The 23,798-nt window shown below is 50.3% G+C and overlaps 1 protein-coding gene across 3 annotated transcripts; it reads right to left on the bottom strand.

Annotated features, from left to right (window-relative positions):
- Positions 1–977: 977 nt before the first annotated feature.
- Positions 978–21,396, bottom strand: EMILIN3 (elastin microfibril interfacer 3). 3 transcript variants are annotated; one of them, XR_013347747.1, is made up of 5 exons: positions 20,865–21,396; positions 16,042–16,164; positions 7,770–8,017; positions 2,378–5,588; positions 978–1,162 (listed from the first exon to the last, which is right to left on the bottom strand). XR_013347747.1 is itself a non-coding variant. In XM_077831906.1 (5 exons), the coding sequence occupies exons 4-5, from the start codon at positions 7,933–7,935 to the stop codon at positions 3,694–3,696; spliced, it is 2,061 nt and encodes a 686-aa protein (XP_077688032.1). In that variant the 5' UTR covers positions 7,936–8,017; positions 16,042–16,164; positions 18,211–18,484; positions 20,865–20,978; the 3' UTR covers positions 978–3,693. The 3 variants fall into 3 exon arrangements, 2 of the variants coding, with proteins under 2 accessions (XP_077688032.1, XP_077688031.1); XM_077831906.1 differs by adding an exon at positions 18,211–18,484 and having other exon boundaries at positions 978–5,588; positions 20,865–20,978; XM_077831905.1 differs by having other exon boundaries at positions 978–5,588.
- Between the last annotated feature and the right edge of the window lie 2,402 nt (positions 21,397–23,798).

Here is a 23,798-nt window from a genome sequence, read left to right as displayed (position 1 = left end):
TGGGAAGATGGAAGCTCTCTAACCTCAGCCAAAAAGGTGCATTGGGCACTGTCAGGCTTTCTTCACCCTCTTTCCAACTGTGGCTCACCTGAGGGATGGCTCTCTTCAAAGGGAGCCTCCTGTCTTACTCGTAGAGAGCAAGCGTGGCTTGTTCTAGGTGCCTTTGTCTAATCTACGTAGAAGGAGCTTGACCTCCAAATGGGTTTCAAATCCCCCATTGGCTCTTATCCCTATAATCTAGGGTGGGAAGCTTATGCTGTTTTGCAGCTTTCCACTGTAGGTGCCAGGTGAGACCATGTATTTAATGCCCTGCCTTTGCCCCACTGCAGAACTCAATCCTAGTGCAGCTAGCAGCTAAGCACAAAGTAGGTGCCCTTGTGTCCGTTTAGACCTTACTGTAGACAAAGCCTATTTAAAAAACAAGCAAGCCAAGTTCTTGTGAGCCTTGTGGTCCCTAGAGAGCAGTCACAGCATCAGAACTCAGGTCTTAAAGCCAGAATTTTCACAGGGCTCTGCCTACCCTTGCATCCAGACTTTCCAGAAAGCTCAGGCCCAGTGTGCTCAGCACTCTACAAAATATTCATAATTAGTGTCACAAGGGAGACCTGGCTGAAGTTACTTTAAAAGTCAGTCCCTTATGAGCTTCCCTCTCCCCACCCCCACTTCCAAGCTGAAAGCTGCTCTCGCATACACCTAATTATGAAATAAATAGAAACAAGAGAATACCAAATACTGCAGGCTCCTGTGAGCAAAAACCTCTTTCTAAAGCACATTCTACATGTAACAATTGCTACAGCAATTTTACTAGCATGGACTGAACAAGGCTGCAAATCCTCCCTCCCTCCACACAGCTTCCACCCCTCAAACAACTTGTTCTGGAAAATAACTCGTGTCTCAATCCTGGCTGCCTTGCTCGGTGAGCCAAGCCCTGTGCTTGCACTTCTCTGTTAAGTGTAAGGGAGTCATTTGATACCAGAAACCTCAGCAAGAAGTTTTATTTTTTGTTCTTAGTACAAACAGTCTTTCAGCTTTAACATCTGAACAACTGTACAAAGTTTTTAAAAAAACCAATTCAAAATGGACTTTAATAGGATTTCACAACTGCTCCAGAATCCCCACACCTCCAACAGGGAGCAAAGATGCAGATACAATCAGATTCCTCCTGCAAAAGCAACAAATGCCCATTTAAACACCATGTTACTTAGTTTTAAACTGGAGAGTCCAAGCATAGACCTCTTCAAGTGATTGGCCGGAAAAGAGTTCAAATATAGCACCATTTCTGAGAGAGCAACATGCCTCCCCACCACTTCTCCCCCTGTCCCATCTGAAACTATTCCCCCTCCCCAGTTGTGTTAGCTTTAACATCCTACTTTCCTTCTGACCTCCAGGGAGCTGCTCCCCTCAGCCACTTGCTATTTGAAAATGCAGACTATCACACTGGCTATAGATAAGTTTGATAGTAGGAGATTTATCTTCCTCTTAATTGGTCATGTGGGCCCCATACTACAGGGTCTCCTGCAAAGCTAAGGTGCTCAGGCTTCAGCTTCACCCCAGGTCGGGGGTTCAGGGTTCAGCCTCATGATGGGGCTTTGGCTTTCTGACTGGGGCTCCAGCAAGTCGAACGCTGGCTCTGCTTAGCAGACCCCCTGAAACCTGCTCATGGCCCCCCAGGGGGCCCCAGACCCCTCGTTGAGAACCACTGCTGTAGAGGGCTATCTGTGCTGCTCCATACTTCCACTGTGTAAGTTACTTGTCTGGGCTGAGACAGCTAAAGGGGAAATGCTCTTCCCTCCCAGGCCGGGGGTCGCATTAAAGCTGTATCACATGAGAAAGAACAGCTGGAAACATCCTATGTGGCAAGCTGCTACCATGTGCTTAATGGGGAAATGGAGCAAAGGGGGCGAATTCTTCAGAGCCCAGTTTCAGCCTATGCCTGACACTCTGGTGCAATGGGTTACAGGGAAGAAATGTGGTAATAGGAGGAGAACGGGATGAGAATGAGTGGAAGAGAGCGATGGTGAGGAAAGTCAGGGCCCAGGACTGCGGTGGCAGCTGGTGCAGAGAAGAACTGAAGCAGGCCTAGTGTGAGATTAAATTAGAGCTGTGAAATGGCCCAGACGTGGGAGCAGAGGCCCCTGTCACCTCCTGGTTCCACTGTGAGGTGAATCCCCATTCCTAGCTCACCAGAACCACTCCAGGGATCTGACACTTCACTGAGCCCCTTTGTGCCTCATCCAGCCCAGATGGAAAACTGCGTGAAAAGTGGAGATCTCCCAAAAGCCCAAATGATACTGCTGAGTTGAGCTTCCCTTGATTAATACACCCAACCCCCAGAAGGGTTCTGCTTTCAAAGGCACTGTGAGAGACATCCCCTTACCTTACCTCCGGCCTGCTCTTGATAAAGCAAGTCCCTCCCTAGGGAAGTCACATAGACAAGAAGGCTTTCAGGGGTCCTGTGGTATGTGAAGTGGATGTGATTCCAGTTGCCCACTCCTGTCTGCGTGACCATGGGATAGTGAACATGCACACCCATTGCCCTGTGCAGTCTGGGAATACACAAATCCTATTTCTCCAAATCTAGACCTGGAGCATCTTGGGCAGTAAAGCCATTTATGGGACAAGAGCACCTGCACATATCTACTGCCGCATTATTGCTTAACTCACTCCCTAGGGCTGGGGGGGGCATCATGGCTTAATACCCTGGCTTTTCATCTTTGGAGACCTAGGTTCCAATGTGACTTAGGCAACAAGCAAAGGGTTGTGTCCAATTTGCAGTCCTTGATCTGCAAACACACAGGACCCCCAGCACCCATTGTTCTTATTAAATTCAGGCCTAGTACAGTTCTAAAATGCTCTCCCACAAAATGCCACGCTTAAAATAGTTGAATCTCTAACAGGGCACACTGTATGCTCCATAGCACAACTGGTAAGATGGAGGAAGCTGAACAAAGGCATTGCACTCTGGAGTAGGCAGGAAGGAAGAGGCTTGTGTATAGACATATGTTGTCTTAATGCATATCCCCCTATGATACTTGTCAAAACGGCTGGGTGGGGAATGCGTTTAATTTTAAATTGGCTTAGGCGTTAGTTGTGAGACAGAAACCTGGGTTCAGCTGAATAGAATGGAAGCCATTGTATCGAAAAGGGGAATAAAATTCCCCAAAGTACAGAGGGAATTTTCCCTGTTAAAATCCAAATGTCCCCTGTGGGTGTTGCAAAGGCAGATCCCTGACTATCTCTTTGCCCCAGTGGGTAAGATGCATGTGATCCTTTAGGAACAGAGTTTGTCCATCCTGCCTCACAAATACAGAGTTTTATTCTTTCAGAAGTAATCAATCCTCCAAAATGATTCTGCCTTGAGCTTGGTCCTGAATTGTCATTCCTGGGTCATAGCTACATAACAACCACCCAGCTATGACCAGGCATCTCGCTACATTGTTAGGACTGCTGCTAAGTGACCAGAAGGAAGTCAAGTCCAGTCCAGTTCCGTAATGGCAAAGGGTCGACTTGGGCTGTAGGATTTCACTTTTCTCAGGCAAGAAAAAGAAGTTAAAGAAATGGGAGAAGGGATTATAGCAGCTTTCCATTTATATATATTTTTTTAAAAAAAAAAACCCCATTGCCACAGTAGAGTCTGTGTGATATAAGTTAGTTCTGTTCTTCAAGGGTAAAGAGAGGTGGGTTTCAGTATAGCTAGTGCTGCTTCCCCTCTGAAGCGCCTTGCAAGTGGGTGACCTGTTCAGCCAGCTCTGTCACTTTGGCCTGGCAATCCAGCAAGTTGTCCTTCAGCACAGTTATTTCCTGAGAGTGGGCGGCCAATGTCCCGTTCATATGGTCCATGTAGCCCCACAGGCTGCCTGTGTGCTTCTCCAGCTCATCGCGGATGACGTCCAGGCTCCCCGTCATGGCACCGAGCCCGCCGCACATCTTTTCCACCTGGGCTACGTGGCTGTCAAACTGGGCCACCTCCTTCTGCAAGTCACGTGCGGCATTCTTGCAGTTGCTTAGGTCATTCACGATCCTGGCTTTGAGTCTCTCCAGGTCGCCTTTCAGGTTAAGGACGCGCTTGTTGCTGAAGATGAGCTGCGAGCCTTGGTCGCTGACCTTCTCCTGAATGGAGTGCACCTCGTCCTCTATCTTGCGCTCGTGTTCGTCCAGTGAAGAGTTGACGTGCAGCACGGTGTTGGAGTACTGGGAGACGGAGTCCTTGAGCCCTGTCAGTGACTTGCTCACAGTATTCAGGTTGATCTTGAGCAGGGTGATCTCGCCCTGCAGGGAGCCGGCTGCCTCTTCCTCAATCTGCCTCTGGATCTCCAGGATGGTGGCGTTCAGCTTGCGCAGGAGGTCGTTGTTACTGTCCATTCTGAGCAGCAGATCCTGGTTCTTGCTCTGGCAGTCCTCAATTTCTGTCCGGAAGGTCTCCACATCTCTGGAAGCAGAGGCGCAGCCCAGTAAGCAGGTGTTCTCCAGGGTGGTGAGCTGGCTCTGCAGCACCTCCAGTCTCTCGTCTGTCTGCTTCCTCACGTTGGCAAGCTCTCCCTCCAGCAAGGGCATCACGGCTCCATCCAGGCCTGCTGGGGTGCTGACATTGCTCAGCTCTCCCACAATGGTCATGAACCTGTCCTCCAAGGTCCTCATTTTGTCCTCAAACGAGGTCCTCACACCATCCAACTCTGACCCCACAAGGCCCATCATGCTGTCCTCCAAGCTGGAGCAGCAGCTGCCAGTCTCTCTCTCTGTAGCATTGAGCCTCACCTCCAGGTCCTCGAAGCGCCCTTCAACAAGGCTCCCCAGGGTGACAGTGGAGAACTCACCATTGAGATGCGAGTGCAGGTTCTTCTGGGACTCAGAGATGCTGTGTAGGCCCTTCTCCAGGATGTCCATGCGCTCGGTGAGGTAGTTCAGGTTGCCGCAGCAGCTCTCCACCACCGTCAACCCTTGGATCTGGGTCTCCAGCTGGGAGATCTCCTTCTTGATTTCCAGTTCCTTGCCATCCAAGGTCTGCTGTAACCGCAAGTTGGCAGCTTTCTCCTCCTCACACTGCTGTTGCACCTCCTTGATCCTGAAGTCACATGTGCTCTGGATTTTCACCAGCTTCTTCTCAAAGCCATCCAGCAGCTCTGCTCGCAGGTTGCTCAGCCGGGTGTCCATGTACTCCTCCAACATGTCGATGGAGGTGAGGGGTGATGGCCTAGCTGACTCCAGCAGGTGTTTGATCTGCCCATCATGGTCCAGGACCAGGCCGTGCACCTCATTGAGCAAATCTGTCTTGGTCTTCAGCACATCACTCACCTCGCTCACCTTGGCTAGGATCTCACCCACGGGTGGATAGGTGGCGATGTCTGCTTTGTCAGCCACATCCACAATCCCATCAGGAATGACCCCAAAGCCCACCGTTGAGTCAGGCACACTTGGGCTGTTCATCAGGGACCCGATCATCTTGTTGGTGTCCTCTTGGATGGCCAGACGCAGGTGGTCCCCCAGCCCGCTCACCACGTTGTGCAGGCTGTCGTAGGACTGTGAGAGGCGCCTTACTTCCTCTTCCAGCCGGTCCAGCCTGTCCCCAAAGATGCCAGGTATCTTCCTGCCTACATCAGAGAAGAAACAGAGAGGAAGATGACGACGACTACTACAGCTTTCTCCGCCTTAATTCTGTCTTCCGCCCGTCCTGTTGCTTGCATTCAGCCTTCTGGTATTCAGATGGTTAGCACGGCAAGCAGCCCATCTGGCCTTCCTGGGTATGTCTACACTGCAATTAAAAACCTGTGGCTAGCCTGAGCCACCTGGCTCAGGCTAAGGGACAGCTTAATTGCAGTGTAGATGTTCTGGCTTGGGTTGCAGCTCACCTCACATGGTCCCCGAGCCAATCTGCAACATCTACACTGCAATTAAGCAGCCCCTTAGCCTGAGCCTCATGAGCCTGAGTCAACTGGCATGGGGAAGCCATGTGTTTTTAACTGCAGTGTAGACAAACCCCCTGTGTTCTTATGTCTATACAGCTGCAGGCCATAACTGCAAGGGGATGGGTGGTGAATAGCTGAGGGTCTCTATTCCTCTGCTCCCTTTGTGTAGTAATGACTGTGGCTCTCCGGGCCTGATTTCATGTCTCCCTCTAATACCTGGATCCAGCAAGTATAATCCCTGCTCTTTTCTGATAGTGAATGGGGTAGAAGCCTGTATTTTGGGGGATGATGGGTTCAGTCCCCATTAGAAGTGATGTCTGTATGCGTTTGGCCACGGGTTGGGCTGTGGATAGCTGGAAAGGGCGCCACTGTGGCTTGAGCAGTCTGATGAGGCTGCAAAGCCCAGTGGTCCTGTCCCATCCCACTTGCCTCCAGTAGCTCTATAGAACTGCCTCCTTCCTCTGCACCCTCTTGCTCTGCAGGGCGAACTGGCTGTACAATGTCTGTAAAAATTGTGTATCTGCCACTCCATGGGGCTCCTGCTGCCCTAAGCAGAGACCAACAGTGTGGCTACTCTAGGTATCGGGAGCCTTTTCAGTGCTACCCACTTTAGGGGGGCCCCCAGCCTCTACAGGATGTCTGTACGTACAGATGCTCCAGCTAGGTGTGTTCTGCAGCAGCCTAATGCAAAGTCTATTGTCGTCTCCCATTAATTTCAGTGGGCTTTGACTCAGGCCCTAATTTACCAGCTCTCTTTGTGTTCCCTACAAGGTAAAGTGCGAGCAAGCCTGGCTGTTCAAACCCCAAATCCCTGCCCCATCTCTTGCCTCTTTCCCCCCTGTCTCCAGAAAATTGGAGACACATTGCTCCATGCTTACTTAGCTGTGCAACTTGGTCAGTGATGACCTCCCCCGACCCCTGAGCACATGTTTAGAACACAGACAAGCCCCCAGCACTAGGGAAATCTCCTGATTGTTAGCATTGCAGGTGGGAGCAGCCTTGGAAAAGCAGGGCTGTGTCAAAGAAAGTAGAGGAGCATCTGTTCAGGCCCAGCCCTCTGAAAGGTAAGACGTGCCTCTCTGCTGCCTAAAGAGCTGGGATTCAACTCTTTGGAGTCCTACCTGCCCTGCAAGGAATTTCCTGCCTGGAGGGTGATTTCTGCTGAGCCCTAGTATAACAAAGATGCTCCATTTTTGTGATATGGGAGGAATTTTTTAAAGGGCCGGGACTGTATATTTCAAAACACCCTCTATTAGTTCCTGCTGCCCCTTTTTTGTGGGTACCTTGTAGCCACTCTGCTGCAGAAGTTAGCTCAGCTGGAATGGGCTGCTGGAACCTGTTGAAATACCTTCCATCAATTTGGCCCTAAAACCCAACTTGCCTTATAAACATCTATGAATCCTACAATTCTCTGACTTTGTCTCCAAATGATCCATATTTCAGTGAGAGTGAGAAACCCAGCCCCATGAAATGCTACGGGAGTCCAGCTACAACCAACACTGTGCACAGGTGAAAGGTGCTTTAACAGCCTGGGTGAGGGAAGTTCTCTGATTTAAGGACCAGTACGACTCTGGCAACTGCAGTAATGTAAGTTTCCTCTTGTTGCCCTGTTGTTGTTGTGGCTCAAGCCTGAGCTGGAGAGAATCTTCCTTATGAGTCTACACTACAAAATTAAGTCGATTTGAGTTATGTTGACATATAGCCACTGCAGTAATTAACTTGCGCGTGAGCAGGCCTCTGTCCTGGCTGTCTCTACTGAGAGTGCTAACAACAGGGCTGACTGTGTCATTAGGTTCTGTGAAACCATAACCTGTGGGTGTGAAATCAAAGGCAATGCCGCTCTCCGGAGAGGGCTCCATCACTCACCATAGTGGTTCTTCTTTGGACCTGGAAACGGCTCAGGGTGGATTTGGGGATGGAGAGGAACTCTAGGACCTGGAAACATCTTGTGACCAGGAGGAATCTTAGGGCTGGGGCGCTGGGGCAGAAGGCCTGGTTGATCGGTAGGGCTGTCATGACACCCTTCTCCCATGAGTCCTGGGCAGCACCTCCATGCCAGCTCAGTCACTGTCTTGTAGCCAATCTTGTACTTGGGTCTGTAAAAGGTGCGGTACCTTTTTGGAGATGAGGGAGGGAGGAAGGAAGGAAAGGAGAGCAGTGTTAACGAGCTGAAATCTAGAGCTCTAGCACTTTATAACAGAAGGGGGGCCTGAATCAGCCACCTGTCTTGGCATGCTGGAGATGAATAGTAACTGTTATTGGCATTTCTCTTCCCAGCCCACACACTGTCATGTGTGTGGATCTAGGCCCAGCTGTAACTGCCTACAGGCCGCAACTGAGCTTGCACCATGCACTGTGCAAACACAGCAAGACACAGCTTCCCGCCCTCATGAGCTTACAATCAGGTCAACAAGACATCTATGGATGGAAGGGGGAGAACATGCGAAGGATTGCTTATGCACCTTTCTTTCTTTTCTTTGCTGTGACTCTCACTTACGAAAATCAAAGACCAATAGCAATATAATTTGTATTATTAAACCTAGGTATTGCAGTAGTATCTGGAGGGCAACTGCAAAGGGCCTCATTTTGCTAAAGCTTGCACAAATAGACCGTAAATGACTGCCTCTGTGAGAAAGACAAATCTCCGAGGCATTGGTGGAAATGACTCCCATGTTACAGAATTTTAAAAGAGAAACCTTTTCCAACATTTGTTTGTTAATAACTCCATAGAATTGCATGTGGGAGGGAGATCTCTCCTGTGGAATGTTTCAGGACTGGTCAAATACCTTTCAAAAGACGACTGTATTTTGGAGAACGTTTCTAGAATGGAACATCATTACAATAAACCACCCCTTGCCGTATTTGCTCTAAAATGACTGATTGTTCTTAAGCAGTAGGGGGCAGCAGTGCCCAATATCTGTATTTTCCCTTGTGGGAAGCATTGTGGGTTGGGTGGATGTTGTTGTTTGTTGTTATAACCCTCTGCACCTCACTCACTGCCTGCCACCCAAGACTCTCAAAGTCCTTCACTAATGGGGAGTGATGGAGTGAGCTTTACAATATCCCTGCATGGCAGATTTTACTGCCCCCATTTTACAGAAGGGGAAAGTGGGAGAGAGGCTTAAGAGACACATCCTAGGGCCCCTTAATAATGGGGCAGAAAGCTAACCCTAGAATGCAGAGCTGGGATTTAACAACTGGACTATCCTTCATAGAATATCAGGGTTGGAAGGGACCTCAGGAAGTCATCTAGTCCAACCCCCTGCTCAAAGCAGGACCAATCCCCAACTAAATCATCCCAGCCAGGGCTTTGTCAAGCCTGACCTTAAAAATATCTAAGGAAGGAGATTCCACCACCTCCCTAGGTAACGCATTCCAGTGTTTCACCACCCTCCTAGTGAAAAAGTTTTTCTTGATATCCAACCTAAACCTCCCCCACTGCAACTTGAGACCATTGCTCCTTGTTCTGTCATCAGCTACCACTGAGAACAGTCTAGATCCATCCTCTTTGGAACCCCCTTTTAGGTAGTTGAAAGCAGCTATCAAATGCCCCCTCATTCTTCTCTTCCTCAGACTAAACAATCCCAGTTCCCTCAGCCTCTCCTCATAAGTCATGTGTTCCAGTCCCCTAATCATTTTTGTTGCCCTCCGCTGGACTCCTTCCAGTTTTTCTACATCCTTCTTGTAGTGTGGGGCCCAAAACTGGACACAGTACTCCAGATGAGACCTCACCAATGTCGAATAGAGGGGAATGATCACGTCCCTCGATCTGCTGGCAATACCCCTACTTATACATCCCAAAATGCCATTGGCCTTCTTGGCAACAAGGGCACGCTGTTGACTCATATCCAGCTTCTCGTCCACTGTAACCCCTAGGTCCTTTTCTGCAGAACTGCTGCCGAGCCATTCGGTCCCTAGTCTGTAGCGGTGCATGGGATTCTTCCATCCTAAGTGCAGGACTCTGCACTTGTCCTTGTTGAACCTCATCAGATTTTTTTTGGCCCAGTCCTCTAATTTGTCGAGGGCCCTCTTTATCCTATCCCTACCCTCCAGCGTATCTACCTCTCCTCCCAGTTTAGTGTCTTCCTCTGCCTGTTTCAAACAGCACACCCTCTACCTTAATCCCACCTCATCTTCCCCTCACTCTAGCTTATCAGGGGTGTCGCTAATGGGAATTCAACAGCTATCATTAGGACAGGAGTAAACTACCCCTGCTGCCACCGGCCCCCGCCCCCCGCTCCCCATTTCTCTCTAGGCCTCATCCCTGCTAGAGTTCCAGTGACCTTGTGTGAACTGAGTATGTGGGAACCAATTGGGACAAAATGAAAACAGACCCGAATCTTTGCTCCCAAAGTGAGCTGAACCACTGTTCGAGCTGCTCTGAAAATGGAATTGCTGTTCTGCAGGAAATTCTAATATTTTGAAATTCCTTTGGGTCCGAGTGGGAACAAAAAGTTGAAATTTACCATGGAATGGAAATTCTGATATATTGCACTTTGGAAACATTGCAATCACCAGAACAAAACACTTTGCCACCCTTGAAACCTAATATATTTATATTATATGTAGCAATATAATCATATTAATATAAATGTCAACAAAATTAAGTCAAAACAAGAAAAACTGAGCAAGATGAAACAAAATACTCCATTTTGACTGAAATAGTTTCAGTTTTTTTCTGTTAAGCTTAGTTGAAATCAACATTCCTATGAACCATTTTGATTTTGCAGACAGCATTTTCAAGTGGAAACTGCGACACTGAAAATGTTCAACTCTCTCAAACATTTATTGAGCTGGGCCTCTCAGCTTTCCATCCACCTTGCAAGAACTCTGCATGTGCATTACTGCATGGTATGGGGAATATGCTACCCGGATGTCAAGCACAAAGGCAGGGTCTTCGCCCATTGGGGAGCACCTTATGTTGTTCTAATGCACACAGACGCAGACATGCACTGATACAAGGGATGCTGACATGAATGGCTAAGTGAGGTGCAAGGCATGAACTGACATGCACAGCCTTGGATGCATGTGCACATCTCCTGCACCCCTGCTGTATTCACTTGGATGTGGGTGTCTAAGCTGCATTCATGCCCTAGTACATACACAGGTGGATGTATACTGGCACTGATTTATACGTACATGGCCAAGTACACACTCAGAACCCTGCACCCTTCTCCAAAGGGAGAGCATCATAGGGCTACGGTCACAGGGCTGCTCTAGCTCAGCTGCTCTCAATGTGCTTGGGAAAGGAGGGCTTGTTCTGGTTGTTTTCCGGTGAGTCCCTGGCCACTGGGAAGGGTTTTGCTCAGCGGCCGGTTCCTCCAGCCTCTTTTTGGCCAGCCCGCACGGAATGCCACGCTGCGCAGGAACCTGCCGTGAGCTGCTGTTTGTTCAATTGGCAACAGAAGCGTGGGTCAGAAAGGGGGAGCAGGGGCTGGAAAAACCAGCTCGCTTTTTATTGTTCCTCCATCCAGAAGCCTCCAGGTTCCTATGGTATTTTTTATAGAGTGTTTAAACCTGCCCGGAAATATGGTGGTGCGCAGTAAAAGCCGCTGAGCTCAGCCACTGTCAATAACAACATTGGCACGAGCCATCGCCTTGGCTCTGTGCAGACGTTTGGGCTGCAGCCTGTCGCTCTTGGCAGAGGCGGGGGGTTGTAAGTAGAACTCGGGATGGGGCGAGCAAGGCGTCTGGCGCACGAGGTGCTCCCAGCCTTGCCGCGCTGCCCTCTGGCACCACTCACGCTGAGGAACACACTGCCCTTCTGCAATTAAGAAGCTGCCCTTCTGCAATTAAGAATCCACCCCCCAACTCCCTGAATGCCAGCAACAGGAAGTATTTATTGCAGCTGGATCAACAGGGCCTGGAAAAACTGCCTCTCTCTTGTGTGCAGCATTCCAAGCGCTGTAAAAAGTGCAGCTGGCCAATGCGGCCTCTTTCAGCAAATGCTATGGGTTCACCGTGTGTGTGTTTGAAGAGATGCAACGGGCCAGGGAGCGGGAGCAGGGCAATGTTCAGTGGGGCTGGTTGCCAACTGGCTGGCTAGCTAGCAGATACACTCTGTGCACTGCTGCCCTCTAGTGGGGAGCATTCGAGCAGTGCAACTTTGTCACAGATCCTGCGCCAGGACAAGCGAGACCCTCCTTAGCTCAAGTGGCGGAGGCCGGGCTGAGCTTTTAAAGCTCGGTTCTAGCCCCACTGCTGCAATGGTGCTGTGAGTGTCATTGTGCAGCACGGTGTCAGCTAGGAGGAGCTTTTACACCCGTGTCCAAGTGAGGTGAACTCATGGGTGCTGGAACTAGGGGTGCAGGGGTTGCTGCAGCAACCCCTGGCTTGAAGTGGTTTCCATTAAATACAGGGTTTACAGTTTAGGTCAATGGGTCTCAGCACTCTCACTATAAAAATTTTTCCAGCACCCCTGGGTGAACTCCTGCCAACCCCAGATGCTTGAGAGTGAGTTTGAATAACTATGGATGCATATAAAGAACAGGCTTTCATGTGTGCACTACTGCTTTCCACTGGATGGACTCAAAATGGTGTTCATAGGCCCTATACTACTATCAGCTAGCAGAGATTCTCCTTTCGCTCAAGTGGTAAGTATGGGCCTTATGGAAGCAGGACGGTCTGAGTTTTCCCTCTCCCCAATCTCACAGAAGTCCCACGCAAGCTACAGAATGCAGCATAGTGACAACTGTAAGGTTCCTAGTGGTTATGATATTTGGGAGAGAGGGGGGAAATGTGGGGATTTCCCTGGCTTTGCTGGAATTCATTCATTCTCCTCCTACTCAAGTGACACTACCAAAATCTCTCTGCCAGTGAGCATAGCAAAGGCTGAGAGTCATGGCTCCTGGGTTTTGCTTTAGCCCTGCTGCTGAGATGCCAATCAGGTTTCCAAGAGAACTTGGCACCCAGCATGCACCTGATGTCCTGAGCTCAGTGAAAGACCTTTTCAGGCTTGATTTGCATGGGTGCTGAGCACTCATAGCTTCCCCAGGCTTCAGTGTGAGATGTGGGGGCTCTGATAATCAGATCCTTAACCTCTCTGGGGTAGCTTGCCCATCAGTGAGAGGGGGATGGGATCACAATCCTGCTTAGGTATCAGGCAGTGAGAGGCCAAATTAATGTCCATACAAATCCTTAGCTTCTTGGATGCAGATACTAGCGAAGCAGAAAGGAAATCGTCTTATTCCAGCCGTAGGTTTGCTGAACAGCCAGGGTTTTCCCTTGGACCATTACTAAATGGCAGGGAGTTTAAAAATACTTTCCTGGTACAGGAGACCGGCAGGCTCCCTTTCCATGGTCTACACCTTCTCCCCCCCTGCATTTGAACCCTGGACTTGGGCTGATCAAATTTTTTCAATCAAATTGGATTATTGACAAAATGAAAGTGTTCACCAAAATTGTGTCTTTTCCACAGAAATATTGGACTTATCCTCAAAAAAACAAAAACCAGATAAAAAGCAAACAACTAACTCCTGACAACCAAAATATGCTGCTCCAGTACCTCAGGAGAGTTGTAGTTCAGTTGCCCATTCTTCTCTAGGAAGTTCCCCTCCCAGACTACAACTCCCAGGATGCACTATGACCAGGGAGTCCCATGATGCTCTGCCTCCTCTTCACCATGGTGTATCATGGGAGATGTAGAAAGAAGAGAGAGCCACCTCCTAGAAGAGAATGGAAGCAGAAGGCACTCCGGCAGATGTTCCAAATTGAAATGTTTCTGTAAATTTTCATTAAAAATGTTGGCAAAACCAACATTAATTTTTATTGGAATTTTCTGCTGACCCCCCCGCAGCTAGCTCTCCCCCAGCCATTACAGTGAGGTTGTTTAGAATCCTTGCCAGATGAATTGAGGCAGGTGCTCATGGAGGGGGAACCTATTAGGCCACCTCCATAAAGCATGTGAGTTCATCCAATCTTGACACTGTGGATACAGCTGCGTTGGGCTGCCTTACTCCACGAATGGGACAGAAACTTGATTTAATTCCTGCTGCAGTTTGGTGGGATGGGGCTACTGCATGAGGGCCTGTGGGTAGCAATAGTGCATGACTCACTGGAGACCATCACACCACAGGTGGGCCTCATCCATTCATCCTCTTGGTGGGAGATGGGAAGAGAGAGCAGGTTTGGTCGGAAAGAAGGGTGGGAGATGTGCTGGTGTGTGTGTGTGGGGGGTGTCTCCAAACTGCAAACCCACTACAGGTTTTCTCCAGACTGCAGGGACTGGGCAGGATCAGAGGCTGCCCTTCTGCTCCCTAAGTGGGACAGAGGTCTTGAGTGATCCCTCTGCCACACAACTCTCTCCTGCCCCTTATCTCCGCAGTGGGAGCAGAGTGGTGGTAGGTCTGGGGCATCAGGGCACCCCTCCCCCAAAAAAATAAAATAAAAAGGAAATAAAAAAACTAAGGGTGTCTGCTTTCAGAAATAGTCTGTTTGCTCTTCAAAGCAGTCTAATGCCTGGGCAAGGGACCGGCTCCCTCCATGGGAGCAGCACCATGGGGGAAGGAAAGGGAAAACCCACTGGGCACGTTTGTCTTGCCCCATGAGTCTAGATGGCCCAGGGACCTAGTGGTTAGTGCACTAGGATGGGTGCTGTCGCCAAGGAGACACGGGTTCACTTCTAGGTCATAGTGCAGTGAGCTCCTCCGGTTGCATTCCCTCAGGCTGCTTAAGGAGCAGAAGTAATGGGCTCCAGAGGGAGTCCTGGCTAGTGCTCCTAGGTCAAAAGGATGGGGTCTGTGCTGCCCACCCCCCGTTCCTTGAGTCACTCAGAGATAGCTCTAGGAAATGAGACCAGAGAGCCTCAGGCAATGGCATCAGTGTCCAGTGGTTACCTCAGGGGCTTTGGAGACAGAGGAGCACACTAACTGCCAAACCAGGTCAGCCCAATGGATCCACCTAGTAGCAGTCCAGTATCCTGTCTCCTCCAGTGACCAACAGCAGCTGCCTCAGAGGTAGGTGGAATCTCCCCACCCCCAGACCTTGCAGTGGAGAGTTTTGGCATGTCCTCCCCAAGGAGAGGTTTCTTCCTACCCCAGGCAGGTAGTGGTTGGCTTATGCCCTGAAGCATGAAGGTCAGTATACCTTATCTAATGCAACTATGATTGACTTTACTATCCATAAAAATGTCTAATTCTTTTCTGAGTCTTGCTAGGTTCCTGACTTTAGTGGTGCCTTGTGGCAATGAGTGCCACAGATTTGTAATGCATTGCAAAGAAAAGTATATCCTTTGACTGGTTTTGAATGCCTTGCTTTTCTGTTCTGCTAGCTGTTCTCTGTGCTGTGAAATAGTAAATAGGATGCTCCTAGGAAAAGGTGGGATGGACTAGGTGAAAAGGTGGTTGGCATGCTGGCCTAGGACTCGGAAGACTTGGGTTCTGTTCCTGGCTTGGTTGCTGTCCTTAGACAAGGCATGTCTCCTCTCGGTACCTCAGTTTTCCCATTTGTAAAATGAACCAATCTCCTCTGTATAGTGTTTTGAGATCTATGGATGAAAAGTGCTGTATACGAGCTGGGTATTATTATGATTTATCATTTCTGTATCATTCTATATTTTGTGTACTTCTAACATGTCCACTCAGTTATCTCTCTAAACTAAACCATCCCTATCCTTCCAGTCTCTCCTCATTCAGAAGTCTACTGGCTCTCTCTGCCTGTCTCTGAACTGCCTTCTGTTGCTGCTGTATATTTTGAGATAGGCTGGCCAGAAATGAACACTGTATACAGGGGTCTGTAAATGATTTCACCACTGATTGACTGTGTGATTCTGGGCATGTTGCTTCACCTCCCTATACTATGGTTTCCCATCTGTCAAATGAGGGTATTAATACTCAAACTGAAAGGTCAATGCTTTGAGCTCCTGGGGACGAGCAGCCCCAGCTCGTACCCCATCCACGGAACGTCTTTTTCTGATGCAATTTCCACTACACCCACAAACCCATTGCCTCCCCATCATTAGCGTATGCAGAAAGCCAGATAAGCTTCATCCATGCAGGATGCATGTGGCCCAGCCCTGGGACAGTGGCATGAAAGCAGCACACTTGTATTGCGTATGTGTTACACTAGGGCTAGTGTTCAGTCTAAATGACCATGGGATCCCACCATGCCACTCCCATGGCTATGTCCAACATGTACTCACAGGACTTTCCCGGGGCACTTGGGCCCCCAGCTGCACTTGTGATACTCTGCCTTCACGTAGCTCTCCACCCCATCCTGCAGGGTGCATGTCACATTTCTCTGCACCACATACGCACAGTAGCTCCTGCAGTGGAAACAAAGCAGAACACAGTCAAGCCACTGCCCAGAAACAGCAGCTAGGAATCCCTGAAAAGGGAAGGAGAACGGGGCATTGCTACCAAAGTCCATTTCCAAGGGAGAGACTCAAAAAACCCTCCAGTCCAGAGTTTACCTGCACCTGGCTAGCATTTGCTACTAAGGTCTCTACTAGGGTTAGGCTGCTAGGGGGCTCCCTCCACCTGTTCATTCACTTGGAATAATGAATTAGCTAACACCACTGACCTGGAAAAGTCACAGCAAGAGAGCTCAGAGTGGAGGGGGTCTCCTGGGAAGGAACAGGGATAGATGAATGTCACCTGGATGCCCCAGCCTGGATCCCGTGTTGTACTCGGCCTCTGCATTTGTTAACCTGAAGCATCTTTGTGACCACTCAGGTTTATATCATGCCATGCAAGCATGGTGACAGAGTGCCTGCCTCATGGTGCACTAGGACACATGTAAACCACTGGGGCTTCAATGAGGAGCTGTACTATATAGTAATGATGGACATGTTGGGTCCCAGGCCATGAGGAGCTCCTTCAGCGCAAGCCCTGAGGCTTGACAGCAAGGTACATAACTCTGAGCTTTCTTGATCATGCCTGCACTGTTCCCTTCCTGGGAGTGGTTCAGATGTATGGTTGGGGGCTCTCTGTGCGGATCTCTACCTGAGCTTGCGGGAGCTCCATCTGCCCAGGGCTGGCAGGAATGGGCCATGGATGCTCATTTCATTGTGCCTGAATGTCTTTGCTCAGGCTTTCTCAGGAGATCAGCTTGCAAGATCTCCAGGGCTTTCTAGTTGTCTGTGTCAGCAAGACCACAAGGCTAGTTGCTTCCCCTATATTCTGGTGCTGCTGCTTCCCTTCCTGGCTGTGACTTGGGAGTGAGAACAGGCAAAGCAAGTCAGTCAAACACTTTCAAATGTGTGAGAAGCCCCAGGGTTAGGTGGGTTCTGATTAAATCTGGGCTGGTTCTCCTATCCCTAATACACTATACACATACCCTTCTCTCGTGGGACCCCCACACCAAGGGCTTTCCCCACCCTTCGCTTGAAATAACAACCCCCAGAACAACAACCAAGAAAGGGAGTACATTGCTCTTAGCTCTTCACCCACATGCTGCTGTCTGCGACATGAGTGCTGTCCCAGGCAAACTTAAGGAAGTACAACAGCTGATGTATCTGCACTGGGACAGGGTCTGAGATCTCAGTACCAGCATTTCCCACAAGATGGGCATGAATGAATCCAAGTATCTCTCGCCAGGATCAATGGGATGCAGCTAAATAGCTGCACTTCTCCAGCAAAGCTTGAGAAGTCTGGGTTCAGCTCTTTGGCTTAGAGCTCAGCAACCTTGCAGAAGCTCAGTTCTGCCTCCTTTGTATGTTTACACTCTAGGGTTGGAGCCCTGGGCTGCAAGACAGATCCAGGCTGTCTGCTTCCCCATGCACCTGGCTCTTTCCTTCTCCCCAAGCTCTCAGGAGAGGCTCCCAGAGCACAGGACTCTTCCTGGCTGCTGGCTTCACCATGCACTTAATGGCTAGGCTCCTGAAGCAATGGCTCCTTCTGTCTGCTAAACCACTCTCACAGTGTTGGAGGTGAGTCCCACAGGTCCTCATGTGGTTGCTTCAGATTTCTGCCAGCATCTGCCATTTGCCAGAATAAGCACAGAGCTCTGGTTCCCCTGATCCTGGTTCCAGCAGTGCTCTGAAACCTTGCCTGGAGGTGTAGGCAGGACTGAACCATGTTCCCCACAGCTCTGTCAATGTCCAAAGCTTTAGCATGGCTTGAGAACAGGATTCAACCATAGTTCATCCCACCTACGTTGCCAGGCTAATTCACCTCTTTGCTTTGCTGGGGAACAACTGTATTGCAACCAGGTCCTTCACCATGGTCGTTCCTAGGGTGGAGATAGGGTCTTAGTAACATCTAACGTGGGTTACACTTGGTTCCATGTCCAGTGAATACAGGATCACAGGCTGGCGGGCGGGGGGACCTACTACCTGCCTTATACCCAAGTTAGCGATGGGAACACTTACTGGGCAGCTTGTTCCAGTGGAGTGCAGCATGGCTGTTGACAGTAGGAAAAAGAGGGAGCTTCCTGAATAGCTCATGCTAGGAGTTCTCACAAATGGGAGTTGGAATGGCTGGTGACTGCAAAAAGGTAGGATCCCTAGGCCTCCGCCTGTAAGCACAATGCTTGCACTGAGCAAGCCGCTGGGTGAATCAAAAAGTACCCAGGTTGCTTCTGCCTTGGATGTCCAGTTAGGCAAGTCTGCTTTGACACGTTCTTTTTCTCACGGTGGGAATGTGCTGCCAAGTAACGGAGCCCTTTCAATTAATGTGCAGACTGTAACCAAGTGTAGACGATACGGGAGGTGAGCCAGCCAGAGTGGGGCAGCAAGCACAACACAATCCAACTGGGTGCTGGAGAGAGGGATTGAGGGCAGCAGAGGCAGGCCAGTGGGAAGAGTACAGAGGCAGTGCTAGAACAGAGGGACGCTGAGGCAGTTCCAGCAAACCACTGGGCGGTGGGGAGAAGCAGATGGGGATCTGCTGAGAAGTTCAGAATGCGGGGCAGAGATAGCAGAGAAGTGTAGAGAGGAGAAGGATTAAGGGCACAGGGACACAGCAGATGGCACGGCGGGAGAAGATGAGGGTGTAGGGACAAAGCCAAACACTGAGTTGCATACAGTGGGTCCATGGGATAAAGCAGATGGGGATGAGTGAGCTCATGGGGCTTGGGACACATTGCCTAGAGACAGGGAAAGACAGCTCTTCAAATGTGAAATGGTTTTGTTGTTTGGCTGCTCAGCCCCACGTGAGGAAACTGCTACAATTCTCCAGCCTCCACCTGCACCCTGACCAAAACCAGTAGTGGACCCAAGGAGCTGCTGCCTTGGGACCTGGGAGACCTTCACCTTTTGGTCACACGTGCAGTGAGTTTGAGGGTCTCAGCCTCAATCTTAAGGCACCCTTCTAGACACATCCCAGAACATCATATTATTCAGGCAGCAGCGGCAGGGTCTACTTAGGAGAGGAGAAGGGCTAACACAGCAGGGGCTGTCTGCCTGGAGCGAAGAAGCCCAAGTCTGGAACAACAGGGGGAAGCCAGTCAGGACTGGTGCATTGGTTAGAGAGGGGTGTGTAGCTTCCCCAGCCCTGTTTGCACTGTGCTGGGCTACAGTTAGTATTATCAGCACCTTGTTTTTATGAGTGTGAAACTCATGCCAAAGTAAAGAGATTAGGGATTTGGATTCTGCCCAGCACAGGCCATGCTCTGAGCTCCCTAGAAAATGAAGGGAAGAGACAATCCAGCTCTCCCATTGAATGGATCAAGGCTGAGTTTTCATGGATTCTGAAGCCAGAGGGACCAGCGTGACCAGCTAGGCTGACCTCCTGCATAGCACAGGCCAGAGAACTCCCCCAGAGAATTGTCCTTCTCTGCAATTCAACCCTTCCCAGGACTCAATAGGTGGGCAGGCTGGTGCGGGAAGAGAGGATGGGGAGGGGGGCTGAGCAGGTGTCTAGGGAGAAGTTGATATTGGCTCCCCAACTCCTCTGCCGAGTAGCCCCACTATACAGAGCCTGAGTAGCAGAAGCAAAGCATCTTCCTCCTCTGTATGGCCCCCTCTCTGGAAGGACAGGGCAGGGGGTGCAGGGTGGGGTGCCAGGGAGGGATGGCACTGGGTTAGTGCACAACACTGGCCCATTCTGGCTTGGAGCTGGAGACATTTCCCACCAGTGGATGCCAATGGGCTGCAGCAGTTAATGGGACAGAGGGTATTATAAATAGGAGGGGCTGGGGGAAGGAGAGAGAGAGCAGCACTGGGGGGACATGGCAAGCCAAAGAGTCCATGGAGCGCTGCCAGCGCAAGAGACGCTCTGGAGATGACCGCTAAGGCACGCAAGTCTCCCAAAGAGCCCCTCGCTAGCCTCCAGTTCCGGCTCTCGCAGGAGGCGGGTGCCCCAGGAAAGGAAGCTGGGGAGACCGGCTGACTGACCGCCCTTTCTACCCCTCAGCCCCAGAAGCACGTGGCAAACCCCGCCTCACTGCCGCTAGGAGCCAAGGCAGGCAGCCACCGATGGTACAAATTGCTGGCCAGTAGCTAGCGCGGTACACGGTGATGACTATGCTGGCTCTATCCCTGGTAGCCACCTGTGGCTAGCAGCGTTAGCGCTTCAGCCTGAGCTTTTAACAGCGGCAGCTGGGAAAAGTTACCGGGGTTTTGGGAACCTCTGGCTGGCACTGCCAGCATCGACCTCTCCTTTCCAATAATTTCTTTATTCGTCTGAGTTCTGCCATAACCCCACATCGGTCCTTTTTTCACGGGGAGAGAGAGCTCTGGAGCAAATGAAGGAGAGGGGAGGAGGGGAGTTACATTTTTAATCCCGTTCCCCTCTCCCCACCCCGCCCCGCCTTTCTGCCTGAGCATTACAGATTCAATACAGAAATACATGCGCTTCCCACCCGCCGCTCCGGTTCGGTAACTGGGCGCCCAGCTCAGACACCTTTGAGCGAATGTACTGAATCTAGCTCCGATTGCCTTTCCATTGCCTTCGCTTCCACACGGCCCCCCCCCCCATGAAGCGGATCAGGCGTGAAATCGAGCAGCCTGCGTTCTCTAGTCAATTCAACGGGGAAAGAGACAGAGCTGAAAAGGAAGAGGAGACAGCGAGGAGCCACACTTACTTGTGCTTCCCCATGGGCTTCCCGGGGCTGAGCTGCGGGCTAGATCCTGAGGTATAAAGATTGTATCGGTTACTGTAAGAGACAGGGGCGGGGTGGTGGTAATAGGTCCCTTTGGCATCCGTCGGGGAAACCAACGTCCCCAGGCAGAGGTAGGAGAAAACCCAGAAGAGAGAGTTTCCGCTTGTCCTGCTCATGTTCTTTCCGCCCATCCGAGGAGGGAGAGAGCGGGGGAGCTCGGCAGCTAGCTCTGTAACCTTTTCTCCTCCTTGCCACTGAGGATCCGATGCGAGGCTCTGCTGCTCGGCTTGGGAAATGCAGAGGATCCGGCAGCGCAGGGGGAAGCTGCAAGGACGGGTTTTCTTACCCTCTCCAGGGGGGTGGGGGAGTAGGAAATCCTATAAATAGACAGGGCGAGGGCAGCAAAGGTGAAGGAGAGCGCCCCTGTCCCTCTGCCCGCTGGAGAGGCAGAGGCTGCCGCTGCTGTCCGCTCCACCTCTCCCTGGCTCTCTTTTGTACCCTACTTGCCGTTCCCCTGCTGCTGTCTCCTCACCAGCCCCAGCTCCACGAGGGCAGGGGGAAAGGCGGGTCCATCTCCCTGGATTAGCATAATCTTCCACCCATCCCCTCCTCCAGGCCCTTGGAATGCTCCCCCCAGCCAGAGAGGGAGCGAGCCCCCCCACCGGGCAGCATCACACAAGAGGTTAAAAAAAAGGGGGGAGAGAAGCAGGGAGGGGAGAGAAAGATGCAGTAGGTGGGCAGAGAGGGAGGGACAGGAGAGAAGGAGACAAAAGCAGGGATGGGAGTTGGGGGGATGGGGAGGAAGTTTAGGGGATGGGGACGTTATAGAAGTGTCCCTTTCACTCTCCAGCTCAAATCCTTTTTGGAGCAGGCCCTTCAGGAGTTGGAAATCCCAGCTGCCCATGGTTCTCTCAGGGACCCATCCCTCCTGGAGAGTCACCTGAAGAAAAAGAAGGGGGTGGATGGGGGGCGGGGAGGAGAGCCATTGGCCAGAATGAAAGGCCCTTTATGGGGTCTCAGCTCTTCACTCCTGGCGAGGTGAGGAACCATCTGAGCAATGCCAGCAATGAGCTAAGTTCCCGTGCTGGCCTCCAATGGCAAATCATGTCAGTTTTTCATCAGCAATAATCATTTAGAAGAAAGCAATCGCCTGTGGCGGGGGGAAGAAAAGAGAAACAGTTCAACTGACTTCAGTTTCAGTCCCAAAGCTGGCCCATTGCTTTTTCCACATCCCCTTCACACACACTCCCCCCCCCATATATATACCAATGTGGCAGGTGCATCTCCACATCTCTGGTGGTGCCTGGATAGTTTATGGTGTTTCTATGTTGCCCCTGATTTTCGTGCTACAGTTGGCAGATTCCTGTGGCCGTGGACCACAGGGCTGAGGGTGGGAGATGACCCTCCAAATCATGGTAACCAAGTGTGGCATAAATCTGGATTTTGAACTTTTAAGAGGGGGTAGGCAGCTGAGTTTTGAAACAGGTTACACCCATTTTTATAGCTTGCTAGGTGTAAACCCACGACTTTTGATAGGAACCGGCAACTAATAACTCTATTATTCTGTTACTCTGAAACCTGTCAATTATTCTAGTCTCCTTGCTTATTCTCAAAGGTGCTCAGATACCATGGTGAGGGGTGTGGCGTATGAACCTGAATAGGATAAAACAGACTCTATGATTGATGCTCCAGGTGAGATGGATGAAATATTCTAAATTCATCTCAGCACCCGTAAACATCATGCAACCAAGTACATTTTCCCATGGGAGGGTTTCTATCATTTTTTTCCAAGCACCCTACTGTTCCTGTCTCTGTCCTGTGCTTTGCAGGAATACATTCATTTCACCAACCCTTTCTGCTTCCTGAACCCACTGTCCTCATGTGAGACTTGTCAGGGACCGTGGGCTAACCTCCCTGAAATCCAATCTGTGTGGATCATTGTCCAAACACTGAGCTGCTTACTGCACAATAATACAATCTATGAAACCCTGTGTTACTTGTAGCTTTCCCAGCTGTGTGTACTGTTGGCAATGTGATCCATTCAAGCAGAGTAACTTTCCTGGGGGTGGCTAGGGAGAGGATGGGTAGGGAGACCAGAGGAACTCATCTCTTATGCACATAGAAACTCTTTCCCTGAAGCCTTTAATATGTAGATCAAGGATGGACACTGGCTGGACAACAACACCCCTGCCGTCCAGCAGAGGTCACTCCATGTTACTGGAAAGGTGAGCCTGTGAGATTCCAAAACCAGTGGTGACGGATGCAATAGTGTCATATAACAAACAAGTAGTACAGCCAAAGGCTGGCCATGCCTCACCTGCTGCCTGTGGGATATTTACATATACAGAATAAACCCATCTTCAATTCTTCCCTCAGCATCACTGTACCAGGCATAGGCTGAGCCAGCCAAGGAAAAATGACAGTGAGCCAAACAATGCATCCTTCTAATTCTCTGTGGAAAAGTGGGAAGCAGCCTGGAAACACCAGCAGTCAGGGGGACAAAACACCGGTGTGAATGTTCTGGGAGAGAAGCACCAAGACACAGAATGGGGACAAACAGGTGATATTTATGGGTAAAAGGAGACTTTAGTTAGATCAGAGATTAATACAAAACTGTTGGCAGCAGAAGAAAATACCGATGGGCAGGACTGTGAGAGAGGAGGAAATGCATGTGACAAATCCATGTGTCCTCTTGAACTGCCGTTTACACTGGATTCCATAGTCACCTTCACTCATGCTGCTCTGTTACGTTGCTGCAAGCTGTTAAGCAGTTGCCAGGTTCCACCCCTGACGTGGCTGCCTTGTGATTCCTATATAATAACTTGGCAATAGATGAGGTGATGATACTTATCTGTTTGCTACTTTTCAAATGCTCTTGGAGCTCTTGTAGGATGGACGCGCTATAGAAATGGCATT

This window comes from Eretmochelys imbricata, chromosome 13 (genome assembly GCF_965152235.1).
Source record: "Eretmochelys imbricata isolate rEreImb1 chromosome 13, rEreImb1.hap1, whole genome shotgun sequence".
NCBI classification, from domain to species: Eukaryota; Metazoa; Chordata; order Testudines; family Cheloniidae; genus Eretmochelys; species Eretmochelys imbricata.
The sequence above is the reverse complement of the archived record's forward strand: the minus strand, read 5'-3'. Positions and strand labels throughout refer to the sequence as shown.

What these genes read in the sequence shown, in the direction of transcription:
- EMILIN3 (XM_077831905.1), bottom strand. Translation starts at nt 21,073, where the DNA reads ATGGGCGGAAAGAACATGAGCAGGACAAGCGGAAACTCTCTCTTCTGG. An exon ending in AAGTGCCCCGGGAAAGTCCT is followed by an intron (nt 8,018 to 16,041) that starts GTGAGTACATGT and finishes ATCTCCAAAAAG; the next exon opens with GTACCGCACCTTTTACAGAC. An exon ending in TCCAAAGAAGAACCACTATG is followed by an intron (nt 5,589 to 7,769) that starts GTGAGTGATGGA and finishes TCTCTGATGTAG; the next exon opens with GCAGGAAGATACCTGGCATC.